The 15719-nt window shown below is 46.9% G+C and overlaps 1 protein-coding gene across 1 annotated transcript in view; it reads left to right on the plus strand.

Moving 5' to 3' along the window:
• Positions 1 to 60: 60 nt before the first annotated feature.
• Positions 61 to 15719, plus strand: part of tas1r3 (taste receptor, type 1, member 3) — a 37585-nt gene continuing 21926 nt past the window's right edge. The window contains exons 1-2 of the mRNA XM_072477731.1: positions 61 to 177; positions 14899 to 15047. Of these exons, the coding sequence (XP_072333832.1) occupies positions 61 to 177; positions 14899 to 15047 (266 nt within the window). The remainder of the gene's footprint in view (positions 178 to 14898; positions 15048 to 15719) is intronic.

The raw sequence follows: 15719 nt of genomic DNA on the forward strand, positions 1-15719 counted from the left end.
ATATTGATGTGGATCTCACTCAAAAGGCCGGAGGGAAACCCCCCTCCAAACTCACACAAAATGACAGTTAGAAATGTTTTGGTTGATTCAGTTCAACAAGATGATGTAGTTAATGGAAGGAGCCAAGCATTGAAGCAGGCAGGAGTGGGGGTTCAGAGTTCTGTTTTTGGCTGGAAGGTGAGTAGAGAAAGTTTCCGGGGGGGGGGGGGGGGGAAAGACTCCGGGGGAGGCCTCCACAGTGGCCAGGCCCGCAATCGGGGGCAACCGATCGGTGGGAGGGCTCATTCCGGGATGGGCCTATGTTCCTCCGTGCCGGACCCCAGTAGGGCTCCGCCATATTGTCCGGGAGGTCGGCGCGGAGACAGCCATGGCGCGGATGCGCGGACCTGCACCAGCCGTGGCGTGCATGTGCGGACCCGCGTCGGCCGTGGCGGGCCGGCTTTCAGCACCGGAGCAGCGCACAGCACTCCGGCGCCGTTCTAGCCCCCGAGGAAGGGGTGAATGCCTGGGCCTGGAGGCCCGTTGACACCGGCGCCGCTCGCGCCGGTTTTGACGCCAGCATCAACACTTGGCTGGGATTTTGGAGAATCCCGGCCCATATTTCTATTTCTTTGTGTAATCACTCCTGGAACAAGGCATCCTTTCCAGACAGTCTTACAAAACTAAAATAAAATATTGGTGTTTCTGTCCAGTATGCTAGCCATTGTTGGGGTCTGGTCCCGGACCATATTACCCTGCATTAAACCTTTTTTTATGCAAATAAGGAGCCTAATGCAAATCTTTGAAGGTGGCATGACAGGTTACAAATAGGTTTGTTAATAAACTATAAAAGATCCTAAGCTTCTTAAATAGAGTACAAAAGCCAGGAGCTCATGCTAAACTGATATAAAGCACTAAGTGAGCCTTTGCTGAAGTACTGTGTCCACACTCTGTGTGCCACACTTGAAGACGGTTTTGGAAAGAGTACAAAAATTATATTGTATAATAATGCTGGGGATCAGGGATTATGGTATTATGGGTACACTGGAGAAGATGGAATTGTTCTTATAGAGTTGTTGAAAATTATTCAGGGTTCAGATACAGGAAATAAAGAGAAGCTGGGTTGTATTCTCCATTGCCCGATGCCAATATTGTAATCCACTCCGATGCCCAAATTGGGGCCGTGCTGGTTTGACGCCAGTCAGCAATGCTCTGCCCCCTCGGAAGTGGCGTAATCACGTTGCATGCCGCACGCTGTTGCAAAGGTGTTTGTGAGTCATCGGCAGGCCCTCCCGCGATGCTCCGCCCCCGATGGGTTGGGTTCCCGACCACGCGGTTGACGTGTGGTATGAGCAGTCAGGAACCTTTGTCCAGCGCCGCCACACGCGTCCAGGATCCATGCCGCTGGCCGGGGGGGGGGGGGGGGGGGGGCTTCCGCAAGGCCTGGGGGGACTGGTGGGGGGGTGGCCAGTGGGTGGCCTGTGGGGTCACATTTGGCAGGTCTGGTCCACGCACGGCCAGCGCCATGTTGTACAGCGCGACGGCTGCAGGCCATCGTTGTGCGCATGGGCGGCCAGGGACCCGGATATTCTCCGGCCGTTTTCGGCACGGGAGCCAGGAGTTTCACCCACTGCTAGCCCCTCACCAGTCCTGGAATTGGTAAGGGTTCAGCACCGATTTTGACGTCGTAAAACGCCTACACTTAGCCTCTGGAACAGAGAATCCAGCCCGCTGTTTCCAGTAGTTTAACAAAAGGTCAAAGATTTAAGATGATTAGCAAAAGAGCTAGAAGCAACATAAAGAAAACCTTTTTTTGTACATTATGATTAGGATTTTAAATACACTTCCTGACAGGTGGTGGATACATAATCAATAGTACCCTTCAAAAGTGAATTGCACAAATGTTTGAGGAAATATTTCATGGATAAGGGAAAGCAGCCGGGGAGTGGGTCTAACTGGATTGCTATTCAAAAGAGCAGGCACAAACTTTATGGGTTAAATGTCTTCCTTCTGTACTGTACTCGTCTGTAAATCTATAACAGACTGAGACATGAGGTGAGGAAAACCCATAATTGTGGAGAGCTTTAGATTTCCAGCATCCATGGTATTTTGCTTTAGTATTCCATCTTACTCCTGACTTGCACCTTGTATTTGGTTGAAAAACTTTGGAAAATCAATCGCCACATTATACTTTGTCTCTGACCTGCTCTTTTCGCCACGGTGTTTATGTGGCTGGTCCAGATAAGTTTATGGCTAATGGTAACTGTGGTGGTATGTATTAGGGGTAATACAGTACACCACGTGTCGACAGGCTATTGGTGGAGGGATGCCAGGTCCTGTTAGGATCTGCCACCTACTGGACTCCACCCAGAAATGCCGGTATAAGAACCCAGTTTTTCGCTCCATTTCCCTCAGCAGTTGCATTCTGTAACCACGCTGCTGGGGATAAAGTTCTGCTTAATAAAGCCTTCAATTGACATTACCTCAACCTGCCTCGCGTCATATTGACGGTGCTACAGTAACTGCCACAGTTCTGATGGCAGGGTATTTAACAATAGTAATGTCATTGAATGTCAAGTGGAAGTGGTTAAACTCTCTCTACAATTAAAGCAAAATACTGCAGATTTTGGAAATGAAATGAAAAATGAAATGAAAATGACTTATTGTCACAAGTAGGCTTCAAATGAAGTGTCTGTGAAAAGCTCCTAGTCGCCACATTCCGGCGCCTGATCGGGGAGGCTGGTACAGGAATTGAACCGTGCTACTGGCCTGCCTTGGTCTGCTTGAAAAGCCAGCTCTTTAGCCCTGTGCTAAACCAGCCCCTCTATGTGAAATAAAAACAGAAAATGCTGATAATACTCAGTAGATCCAGCAGAATCTATTGAGAGAGAAACAGAGTTAACGTTAAAGGTTTATTCATCAGAACTGAATAAAGTTAGAAATATGTGATGTTTTGAGCCAGTGAAAGGGGGGAGAGTGGGAAGAAGAACAAAAGAGTTGAGCGCAGGGGAGATTAAAAGACAAAAAGTAGGGCAGCACGGTGGCGCAAGTGGTTAGCATGGTTGCCTCTCGGCACCGAGGTCCCAGGTTCAATCCCGGCTCTGGGTCACTGTCCACGTGGAGTTTGCACATTCTCCCGTGTTTGCATGGGTTTCACCCCTACAACCCAAAAGATGTGCGTGGTAGGTGGATTGGCCACGCTAAATTACCCCTTAATTGGCAAAAATGAATTGGATACTCTAAATTTATAAAAAAAGACAAAAAGTTGAATTGCGCTCTCTCTCATTGGAGGTGGGCTTTGCCTGGCACTTTAGTGGCACAAATGGCACTCACCATCACAATCTGGTTGTTGTCCAGATCTTGCTATGTGTAGGTACAGAATGCTTCATTATCTGAGGAATTGCAAATATTATTTTTTAAAAAAAATTTAGAGTACCTAATTTTCTTTTTCCAATTAAGGGGCAATTTAGCATGGCCAATCCACCTAACCTGCACATCTTTGGGTTGTGGGGGTGAAACCCATGCAGACATGGGGAGAATGTGCAAACTCCACACGGACAGTGACCCAGGGCCAGGATTCGAACCCGGGTCCTCAGCGCCGCAGTCCCAGTGCTAATCACTGCGCCGCATGCCGCCCTTCATTGCAAATATTATTGAGCACTGTGTGATCTTCAGCAAATATCCTTGCATCACACCTTATGATAGAGGACAGGACCATTGTTGAAATAGCTGAAGATGATTGGGTCATGGGCACTGCCCCGAGGAACTCCTGCAGCAACATATAAACCATCTGAACCCTTTGATTTGAATCCATTCCTGGGCATTTATTCTATATATACCATCTAAATCCTTAATTAGATTCCAGCCTGTAACTTCATAGTATCACAGTATTATTCGGGCACAGGGGAGACTATGCAACCTTTCAAAACTGCACCGCCCTCCAAATGAACATTATGATTTAGTGCCATTTCCCTATCTTTTCTCTGTACTCCTCCATATTATTCCCATTCAAATAATCATCTGATGTCCTCTTTAATGCCTGCCTCCACCATACTTCCAGGCAGTGCATTCCAGACTCCTGGGTATCTCTCATTTTATATAATAACTGTCCAAACATCCTGCTGAAAATCAACACCTTTAGCAAAGGAGGAGACCTGAACCCCAGTGAGAATCAGCACTTCTCGTACAGGAAAGGATCTGAACCCCATGGTCACTGGTATACAGTGTGCCTGGATTCACGCTGTGGCTTACCTTTTCATTGCTATACACAGCACTTAGAGCTCTACTCACACTTTGATGGTGGTATACATGGAGCCTATATATATCCTCACCCTGTTACTGATATACACAGAACCTGAACCTGCCCTCATGCTTTGTCTGTACTCATGCTGAAACTGGTATAATATCCCTTCAGGGATTAATGCAAGTTATGACTTAAATCTATTCAGCTATTACTTACTTCTCACAGTCTGGGACAGCAGGCGTCAATCGATCAACATCTTCCAATGGGGTAAGGTGAATGGGAAACAAACCCCCAATTACGTATTCTCCTGGTGAGGTAAATGACAAACTCGTGGGGATATTATAGATAGAATATACAAAAAGAGACAAAAGGAGCCACATTTTGCTGCGGGGCACAAGAGGGAGCTCTCAATGTATGAAGGAAGTTGATGTTTGCTATTTCCACTCCTATTAAAGTATGCACAATGTGGGACAGCTGGAGACCTGGAAGATTTTTTGCATAGATTTGTATAATAATCACTGCTTATTTAAGTTGTCATGCGGTGATACAGGTGTGCACCCTGGACCTATGGTTCAGTGACATGCAGTGTGTCAGATTCAAATACTCACTCCACCTGCATCCCATGCAGAGGCTGCAGTGTCTCCCAGCCGGACAGAGGGGAAATCAGGCAAGTATACCTCGGAATGTGACTCACGCCTCCTAATGGTTAGCAAAATGGGTCATTGTCGATCAGGGGGTAGGTTCTGAGTGTTTTCTTACCCAGTTCCGAGGATCTGAATCCTGACAGAGTGAAGAATGAGGAAGGCTGGTTTTAGGGACAAATGATCATTTAAAAAGACACAGGCTGTGATTTAATAACCTCGTTGCGCCCGATTTGGTGAGGCGATAAAGCCATTGAATCTTGTAAATGGCCTCTCGCGGGATTCACGATGTTCAAAACATCTCGCGAGATTTAATGGAATCTCATGAGACGTTGCGATCTCGCTGGTCGAGATCCTGATGAGCAAATTTAAGTGAGCCATAAGGCTCATTTAAATATATCTGCGCCGTATTCTCCCGGGGCCTGAGGATAATGGCTGCACCTGGGAGATCTTGCACTGGTTTATACAAACGTGGGCCAGGCATAATGGCACCTGGGGAGGAATCGGCCAAGCCATTTGTGATTCTGGGTTTTCGGGCTCTGGCCAGGATAGTACCCTGGCTCACCCTCTGGCACCCATACACCATGGCACTGTCAGCATGGCACCTTGCCACTACCAGTTGAACACTGCAAGGGTACCCAGGTGGCACTACCAGGGTGCCAGGCTGGCAGTGCAAGTTGCCCGGGTGCCATGCCCATGCCAGGGTTGGGGCCCGGGTGCCTTGCCCATAAGAGATGGGGTGAGGGGTGGGGGGGCTCGAGGACCTGTAAGAGATAAGTTGGGTGCAGTGAGGGAGTCCGGAGGTGTCGTGGAAATTATAATAAAGACAAATTCCTCGAGGTTCGATTTAAGGAAATTTATTTACACAAATATATTTGCGGAGAGAGAGTGTTCCGGCTGCAAAGCCAGGGCACCGCACTCTGAGATTCAATTGAAGAAAGCATATTTTTATAGTCTGAAATAACAGCTTGAAGTAAACAGCCATGTTTATATTAAATAGACCTTGGAAAGTACGCAAGATGAAATACGTAGCACGTATGTTCTTGCCCTTGGCTAAAAACAACTCGAGTACACATTTTGTTATCTATCGGAGGACAATGTGTTTTCATAATAAAGCCGAGACCAAAATATTAAGCAATATTTCGTTTATGTTACCTGACCTACTTATTTTCATTCAAAAGTAGTGCTGAACTATAGTCAAGCATTTCCCAGCATGCTTCTAAGTTGGCAACTCATTAATTTCCCTTCCACAGGAGGCCATGGTGGGGAGGCTGGGGGGGGGGGTCAAAAGATTGGGGCGACATTTCCGCGAATACTCTCCCTGCACTGGTGAACTGATCTAGTCAGTGAAGCAAATGGTGCAAGTGCAGCCTCGCATTGTATGCTGTTTTCTTTGCTTTTATGCTATCCTTGACTTCCCTTGTCGGCCATGGCTGCCTTGCCCTCCCCTTAGCATGTTTCCTCCTCCTTGAGATGAATTGGGATGTGCCTCCCGAATAACACCCAAAAACACCTGCCATTGCTGTTCAGCTGTCTTCCCTGCTAGGCTCCCCTTCAAATCAACTCTGGCCAGCTCCTCCATCATGTCTTTGTAGTTATCTTTATTCAATTGTAAAACTGTTACATTTGATTCCAGCTTCTTCCTCTCAAACTGCAGGATGAATTCTATCATATTGTGATCACTGCCCCCTAAGGGTCCCTTCACCTTAAGTTCCCCAATCAAGTCTGCCTCATCACCAAATTGCTTGTTCCCTAGTGGGCTCTACCACAAGCTGCTCCAAAAAAACATCAGGGATGTAGATATTCCACAAATTTATTTTCTTGGGATCCGCTACCAACCTGATTTTCCCAGTCCACCTGCCATTGCAGTCCCCCATGATTATTGTAATATTGTCTTTCTTATATGCCTTTTCTATCTCCTGATTTATTTTCTGCCCCATATCCTGACTACTGCGGGGCGGGGGGGGGGGGGGGGGGGGGGTGCTGTACATAATTCCCATCAGGATCTTTTTTCCTTTGTGATTCCTTAACTCTACCACACAAATTCTACGACTTCCAACCCCTAGATAACTTCTTGCTATCTATTTAAGTTCATTTATTACTAACAATGCAACCCAACCCCTCTGAATAAGAAATAAAAAGGATTTTCATAAATTAGGTTTTTGTGTATTTGTATATATTGCGTGAAAACAATCATTTTTTTGTGGATTGGCTCTTCAACACAATAATAATGTTTCTCAGGGGTTCCTTCTGGACACTTGGAGGCCAAAAGGGTTCAGCAGCTGGAAATTTTTGGAAAGCCCTGATATATATCAATGTTCTGGACTTGTGTATAAGAGGTAAAATGTCAAAGTTTGGAGACGACACATAACTTGGAAATGTGATAAACACCAAAAAGGATAGTAAGGAAAAATAGAGAAATGTACATTTATATGGTACCTTTCATGATCTGAGGACATCTCAAAGCACTCTAAAGCTTATGAAGTACTTTTGAAGTAGAGCCAGAGATTTTATAAGACACATGGCAGATGAAATATAATTCAGAGAAGTGTGAAGTGATGCATTTTCAGAGAAAGAAAAAGAGGAGGCAATAGAAACTAAATTATGCACTTGTAAACAAGGTGCCGCAATGGAGACCTATGTGTACAAGTCATTGAAAGTGACAGGATAAGTTGATATGTTTTTAACAAACCATACAGGATACTGAGCTATGTACACAGAGGCATAAGGGAAAAAAGCAAGGAAGTTAGGCTAAACCTTTATAATCAGTAGTTGGGCCTCGGCTGGAGCATTGTGTAAAATACAGGCAACATGCAATAAGGAGGATGTCAAGACCTCGGAGATAATGCAGAAGAGATTTACTTGAATGGTTCTTGGGATGAGGTATTTCAGTAATGTGGAGGGGCTAAAGATACTGGACGTTATTAGCCTTAGAGTAGAGAAGGTAAGAGAAGATTTAGGGGAGCTTTTCAATATTATAAAGGGGTTTGCAAGTATAGATGGGGAGAAATTGTTTCCATGGTTAGGAAAGTCAATAATCAGAGGACAAAGATTTAGCATACTTCACAAAGGAACTGAGGAGATATAAAGGAAACAAATTACACAGAATCAGAGAATTTTATAGCACAAAAGGTAGCTATTCAGCCCATTGTGTCTGCACCAGCATTCCAAATGAGTTTTTAATTCAGTGCCATTCTCCCACCTTCTCTCCATACCCTGCATATTCTTCCTTTTCCGATAACAGCCTAATTTCCTTTTGAATTAGTCAACTGACCCTGCCTCCACCACACTCTCAGACAGTGCATTTGTGATGAATGTAGGAAATTGTTATATATTGTATTATATATCTGTTGCAGTAATATTTTTAGAACTCCTAGTTTAACATGCAGGCAGGCAGTGTGTCTGCAAAAGGTGCAATTAAGATGTCATAAAAGTGGGCTTATTATTGATTCTAACCATTTAATTGTTTACCTATATAGGGCTAATTAACGTTTGTTTATAGAAAGAAGGTTCCTTTGGGTTTAGATAATTGAGGGGTTGTGGTTAGTCTTAGTAAGATGGCCATAAGACCATTAGTGGGATAGAGATTATGCAATTAATGGGAGGAGCCAGGTCTGAGGTAAGCAGTTTAGCTTTTAGTCTGCCAAAGACAGAAGGACTTGCAGCTTGTGTCTGAAAGGGTCTCTCTCCTTTGTTGAAAGCAACTCTCTCCAAGCAAGCTCTACACAGAGGACAGCAAATATCCCTGTGTTTTCTAACTTTTATTTACAAGTTGCTTTTGACCTGTAATGGACTTTGCTTACTTGGAGGTAGAAAAGTTATGATTTATAAGTTAAAGCATTTATTTTTATTGTTAAGAATTGTTTAACTGTTAATTGTAAGCTACCTTCTGTGATTTAATGTAGTTGGTCTTGTGTTAAGAATAAAATATTTGTTTTAATATAAAGGATTTCCATTTTGTCAGTGGAATTATTCCTGAGGTGGGGTATTCTTTCCTCACAGTTTACAAAATTGTTGGGGTTTCTTGTCCAGTATCCGAACATAGAATTTACAGTGCAGAAGGAGGCCATTCGGCCCATCGAGTCTATACCGGCCTTTGAAAGAACACGCTACTTAAGCCCACATCACCACCTTATCCCCGTAATCTCACCTAACCTTTGGACACTAAGGGTCAATTTAGCGTAGCCAATCCACCTAACCACATCTTTGGGCTGTGGGAGGAAACCGGAGCACCCAAAGGAAACCCACACAGACACAGGGAGAAAGTGCAAACTCCACACAGTCACCTAAGGCCGGAATTGAACCTGGGTCCCTGGAGCTATGAGGCAGCAGTGCTAACCACTGTGCCGCCATGCTGCCCTTACGTTGGGGCCTGGTCCGGAATCCTAACATATTCCAGACCTTAACCACTTGCACTGTGAAAAAGGTTTTCCTCATGTCATTTTTGCTTCTTTTACCAATCACTTTAAATCCATGCCTTCTTGTTCTTCATGCTTTCATGAGTGGGAACAGATTCTTCCTATGTCCAGACTCTATCCAGACCCTTCATGATTTTTAAAAATAAATTTAGAGTACCTAATAAATTTTTTTCCCAATTAAGGGGCAATGTAGCGTGGCCAATCCACCTACACTGCACATCTTTTGGGTTGTGGGGGCGAAACCCACGCAAACAAGGGGAGAATGTGCAAACTCCACACGGACAGTGACCCAGAGCCGGGATCAAACCTGGGCCTCGGCTCCGTGAGGCAGCAGTGCTAGCCACTGTGATGCCCTTAGGCCCTTCATGATTTTGAATACTTCTATCAAATCTCCTCTGAGCCTTGTTTTCTCCAAGACAGAATCACGGAATTGTTGCAGCACAGACTGAGAAGTTGTGATACTGTTGGTTTGCGAATGTACTACCCAAAAGCGTGGTGGAAGCAGATTCAAAAATAACATTTGTGGTGTTATGCCTGTAAGCAGTATTATAGATGGATGGTGTGCGACCTCCAACCAGTAGGTGGTGGTGCAGACACACCATGTAGTCTCTAGACAAGTGGTCATGTGACAAGGGACTCCAATATAAGTGGGGGCACATCCGGCCATCACCAGATGGTTGTAAGACGTACAGTGGAACAGTCGTGCTTGGTGTAGTTCCAGAAGAGTACAAAGAAACCCCATGATATCTTGCTCTGTAACAGATTGCTATCTTACCACGTGTGATTCAATAAAGATCATGGTTTGGATAAGTCAAGGTGTTTGGTAGATTCCTTGCCAGCCATCAAACACCGAACACAACATTCAAAAGAAAATTGGTTACATACTTGAAAAGAAGAAATTTGCAGAGCTATAAGGAAAGAAATGGTAGTTGGACTAATTAACTGGTTAACTCTTTCAAAGAACTGGCATAGGCATGAATGGCCTCTTAATACATAAAATTCAATGATCTCCATTCCTTGGCTATGTCTCAGCCTCTAGCTGTAATCCCTCACTGTTTATCCCTCCATCTCCTGTGCTTCAGTGTCTGCATCACTTTACCTACAATTGATCATTGAGAAACTGGGTGCACCTGGCTGTTCAGTGATGTCTGGCAAGGAATCTACCAAACACCTTGGCTTTTATTCTTTTTATTATGTCATTTTCTGCTTTGCTCTTAGATCTGACACATTAAATCAATGACCCAATGCTCCAAGGTTATTTTGTTCAATTTAGAATTAATTATTATCGGATAAAGTTAGAGTAACAATTTAACAGCAAGTGACAAGTAAACCAGTGATTATAAATCTAGTCCTAGTTGCCATGGGCAAGAGATGAACATTTAAAACATTTCTTCAACACTGAGCTGCTCTGACTAAAGAGAGAATTAAATCCAACAGGGAACCACAGGAGGGGGCTGCGTTGCCATTGAATCTCAAAGACTTTCAGAGCAAATCAAGGGCAGTGACAAAGAGGATTTATAAGAGCTGTTACTATGGAAACATGCATAAGCCTTTTTTATATGTCAGAAAAAGCACTTCATATCATGAGTGTTTTCTTAACCGAATGGGATGCCTATAGTTGAGAGTAAGGGACTGTTCAAGCACATCAATTCTCCCACCCGGGGTAAGCACTTCCCATAAAAGGTCATGACCCTTTACCTCAGGACATCCTGTTTATATGCATTGTGCCATGAATTGCATCTTTCAGTCATTCCGTATTTTTAATACAGGGCTTTCAGTAATGCTCAGGATTCTGGGACTGCTCTGCATTCAAAGTTTTCTCTTGCTGTCCTTACAGAAAGACACAAGAATATATTTAAGAATCCTGCAGCCAGGGAAATGTATAAAATGAGACACTGGGGATCAAAATAAAGAGGAAAAGAAATGATAAAAGAATGCAGAAGGTAATGCTGTTGGGTTGTTTCACAGTTGTTCTTCAGTCACCAACATACCAGGTATAGAATCCAGCTGAAAATTTCCCACACAATGGACAAATTCTTACCACATTTTTTCAAAGTGTTGGTTCCGGTGAGAAAACCGGGAAGAATCCGACCGTGCCGACAGCGGGAAACTCAGCATATATTCATCCATGTGAATCACACCACGCACATTGTGGTTTGCTTCTGATACCCTCGCCCCATTGACTCGAGACGAAGAGTTGAAGTGAACAGTGGCTTTAATCAATTAGAACAGTGCCTGCCTGCGACTGCTCTGCACTGAGAGCCGCCTACAGGGCAGCTGCTCTATAAACCTCCCCTCAAGGGGGCAGAGCCAGGGGCGGAGCCCACAAGGGCATCAACATGATACAAGCAGTGTAATAAAGTACAATGGTCCATAGGTGGAACCCACAAGGGCACAACATAGTACAATGCAATACAGTGGTGAATGGTTACCATAATACGTTCACTACATTCACCCCCTGTAAAAAAATTGAAGTCTGGCGGGGGTGAAGGGCTCACAGGTTGAGTCTGTCTGGTGCCCTGATCGTGTGCTGCAATCACCTGAGCTCTGGTTTCGCAGTGGGCACAGGTGTTGAACTCGTCGGTGAGGGCATGGGTGTTGAACTCATCGATGCGGACTCCGGGAGCGTGGCTTCTGGAGCTTCGTCCCTGTAGGTCGGCGATGGGGGGAGGGTGTATAGGAGGGGGTGTGTATGCCATGTATGGGCGGGGGCGCTATTCAGTGTAGGTTGGGGGGGTAGGTGGTGGTCATATGGGATCCTGCGGGTGCCAGGTACCGGAGGGTGACCGTATCTTGTCGGCCGTCGGGGTGCGCCATGTATGCATACTGGGGGTTGGCGTGAAGGAGCTGGACCCTTTCGACCAGGGGGTCGGACTTATGGCTCCTCACGTGTTTCCGGAGGAGAACGGGCCCCGGAGTCTTCAGCCACGCTGGAAGCGAGACCCCGGAGGTGGATTTCTGAGGGAAAACAAATAGGCGGTCATGAGGGATCTCGTTCGTGGCCGTGCAAAGAAGTAGCCTCATGGAGAGGAGCGTGTCGGGGAGAACCTCCTGCCAATGGGAAACTGGGAGATTCCTAGACCGCAGGGCCAGGAGGACGGCCTTCCATGCCGTCGCGTTCTCCCTCTCCACCTGTCCGTTTCCCCAAGGGTTGTAACTGGTAGTCCTGATCGAGGCGATGCCCTTACCGAGCAGATACTGATGCAGCTCATCGCTCATAAACGAGGAGCCCGGTCACTGTGGACGTAAGTGGGGAAACCGAACAGGGTGAAGCTGCTATGCAGGGCCTTAATGACGGTGGCCGTGGTCATGTTGGGGCAAGGAATTGCGAAGGGGAAGCGGGAGTACTCGTCAACGACATTGAGGAAATACGCGTTGCGGTTGGTAGAGGGGAGGGGCCCTTTGAAGTCGATACTTAGGCGCCCAAAGGACCGGGATGCCTTCACCAGGTGGGCCTTTTCCGTGCAGCTTACACTCCGCGCAGATTTGGCAGTCCCTGGTCATGGCCCTGACCCCTCGATGGAGTAGGGCAGGTTGCGGGCCTTGATGTAGTGGGTGACTCCCAGGTGGCAGAGGTCATTGTGGATGGCCTGGAGTCGGTCATCTTGCGCGCTGGCACATGTGCCGCGGGACAGGGCATCTGGGGGCTTGTTGAGCTTCCCAGGACGATATACTATATCGTAATTATCGGCGGAGAGTTCGATCCTCCACCTCAAGATTTTATCGTTCTTCACCTTGCCCCGCTGTATATTGTCGAACATGAAGGCTACCGACTGTTGGTTGGTGACGAGGGTAAACCTCCTACCAGCGAGGTAGTAGCTCCAGTGCCGTACAACTCCACGATGTTGTAGTTGATTAAATTGATGCGACCATCAATTCACTCGAGACGAAGAGTTGAAGTGAACAGTGGCTTTAATCAACTAGAACAGTGCCTGCCTGCGACTGCTCTGCACTGAGAGTCGCCTACAGGGCAGCTGCTCTATAAACCTCCCCTCGAGGGGGCGGAGCCAGTGTTGACGCTGTCGTAAACGCCGTTGCATTTCACGACGGCGTCAACATGCCCTCAGGAGCAGAGATTCTGCCCCCCACAGGGGGCCAGCATGGCACTGGAGTGACCCACGCCGCTCCAGCTGCCATTCCCGGAGTCAGATGAGCGCCGCGGGTATGCGCATGCGCAGTATGACCGGCGCCAATGCGTGCATGCACAATGGCTCCCTTCTCCGCGGCGCGGAACAAAAGAGGCGCCCAGCCCGAGAGGCCGGCCCGCCGATCGTTAAGCCCCGATCGCGGGCCAGGCCATAGCGGAGCACCCCCCTGGGATTGGACCCCCCCCCCACCAGGCCGTCCCCGGATGCATGTACACTGAGGTCCCGTCGGGTAAGACCACACGTGGGTGGCGGCAGTGGGACTTGGCCGATTTTTTGCGCGGCCGCTCGCCCCATCCCGGGCGGAGAATTGCCGGGGGTGCCGCTCTACCGGCACCACGCCAACCGTGCCTGCGCTAATGGCGCCGATTCTCTGCTCTCCGGAGAATTGGCTGACCGGCGTCGGGGCGGCGTCGCGCAATTCGCGCCCGTCCCGGCGATTCTCTGGCCCGGCCTGGGCTGAGAGAATCTGCCCAAGGTCTGCAAGAGCAGGTCAGAGGCTGGGAACTCACCTCCTGAATTCGCAAAACCTGTCCGCCACCTACAAAGCTAGCAGTGGATGAATGCACCTCGAACAACACTCAAGAAGTTTGACGCCATCCAGGACGAAGCAGCCTGCTTGATTGTGCCCATTCCACAAACATTCAATCCCTCCACCACCGACTAACACTGGCAGCCAACTGTACTATCTACAATGTGCACTGCAGGAACTCACCAAGGCTCCTTAGACAGCACCTACCAAAACCACAACCACTTCCATCTGGGAGGGCAAGAGCTGCAATACCTGGGAACACCTCAACCTGGGGGTTCCTCTCCAAGTCACCCACCATCCCGACTTGAAAATATATTACTGTCACTTCACTGTTGCTGGGTCAAAATGCTCAAACTCCCTCCCTAACAGCACTGTGGGTGTACCTACACCTCAGGAGCTCCAGCGGTTCAAGAAGACAGCTCACCAGCACCTTCACAAGAACAAATAGGTTGGGCAATGAATGCTGGCCTAGCCAGAGGTGCCCATGTCCTGTAAATGAATTTTTAAAAAGGTCGGATTGAGGAATGGTGAAGAGATGAGTAGAAACCGTAATCTATGCAGAAAGGGCCTGATGGTCTTCTCCTGTCCCCACACTCTTATCAAGGCAGGGCTATGATAGGAATTTGGCCATACATTATTTAGCCTTTCCCTTTATGTGACCTAGGCTAAAAAAAAACGACCTTGGATTATTTTTAACTTGAAATATCGTTCCACTGCCGGTTTGGCTTTGGATGTTGCTCAGCACATGTAAAGAATGCAAATACCCCTCAAATGAGGCAGCATGATCATTTGATTAAAAAGAACACTGACTAAATGTTCACAACTAAAATCAATGAGTTTCTGTTTGCACAGAAGAATCCCGTTAATGTGGAGATATTTGTTGTGGTTTGAAATGATTTGCTGTCTCTTACAGTTGTTTTTCTATTTATTGTTCGTAAAGGGTTCTGTGACTGAGACTCAGAGGCTTCATGAAATCAATGTACCGTATAATCTGCCTGGAGACTACATGATAGGAGCTCTGTTCCCTTTCCATATGATTCCTGTTGGGCTCGCGCATCGGTTGAAGCCTGAAGAGGTGACATGTGACAGGTGAGGAACCATATTCTGATGGGGCTTCTTTAAATTCTCTCCTCTCCTGAAGCTGCTGCCTCTCACTAGTGTTCAGATCCCCTGTCTCGTAGTTGCTGACTCTCTCAACTTCCATTACCTTTTGTATGAAAAACTCCTTCTGGATTTCACTTCTAAATGTCCTGGCTATAATTTTATGAGCATGTGACATGGTGGTTAGCACTGCTGCCTCACAGCTCCAGGGACCCAGGTTCATTTCCGGCCTCGGGTGACTGTGTGGAGTTTGCACTTTCTCCCGTGTCTGCATGGATTCCCTCCAGGTGCTCCGGTTTCCTCCCACAGTCCGAAGAATTAAGCCCTTAAATCCTGGTGTCATTCTGGTGAATCTGTGCTGCGCCCATTCCAAAACCAACAGATATCTTATGGGCTGTCTCCATGCCAGTTGGTGCACTTGAAGAGGACAAATGTCAGGCTGCTCACCAACAGCAATGACTGGCAGGGCAGTGTCAGTAAGGTTGGTGTTTAGGCCAGGAGGTGGAGGGGAGGAGGGGAGAATAAGGTATGGGAAGCATTTGTTGTAATTTAAATAATTGTAATTATGATGAAAAATGTGATGTTGGACATCCTTAACTCACAGTATAAAGGTGCCCACTCATGTAGGGAGTTGGTATCGCAACATCCATCCCAACCCAA

This window comes from Scyliorhinus torazame, chromosome 16 (genome assembly GCF_047496885.1).
Source record: "Scyliorhinus torazame isolate Kashiwa2021f chromosome 16, sScyTor2.1, whole genome shotgun sequence".
NCBI lineage: Eukaryota > Metazoa > Chordata > Chondrichthyes > Carcharhiniformes > Scyliorhinidae > Scyliorhinus > Scyliorhinus torazame.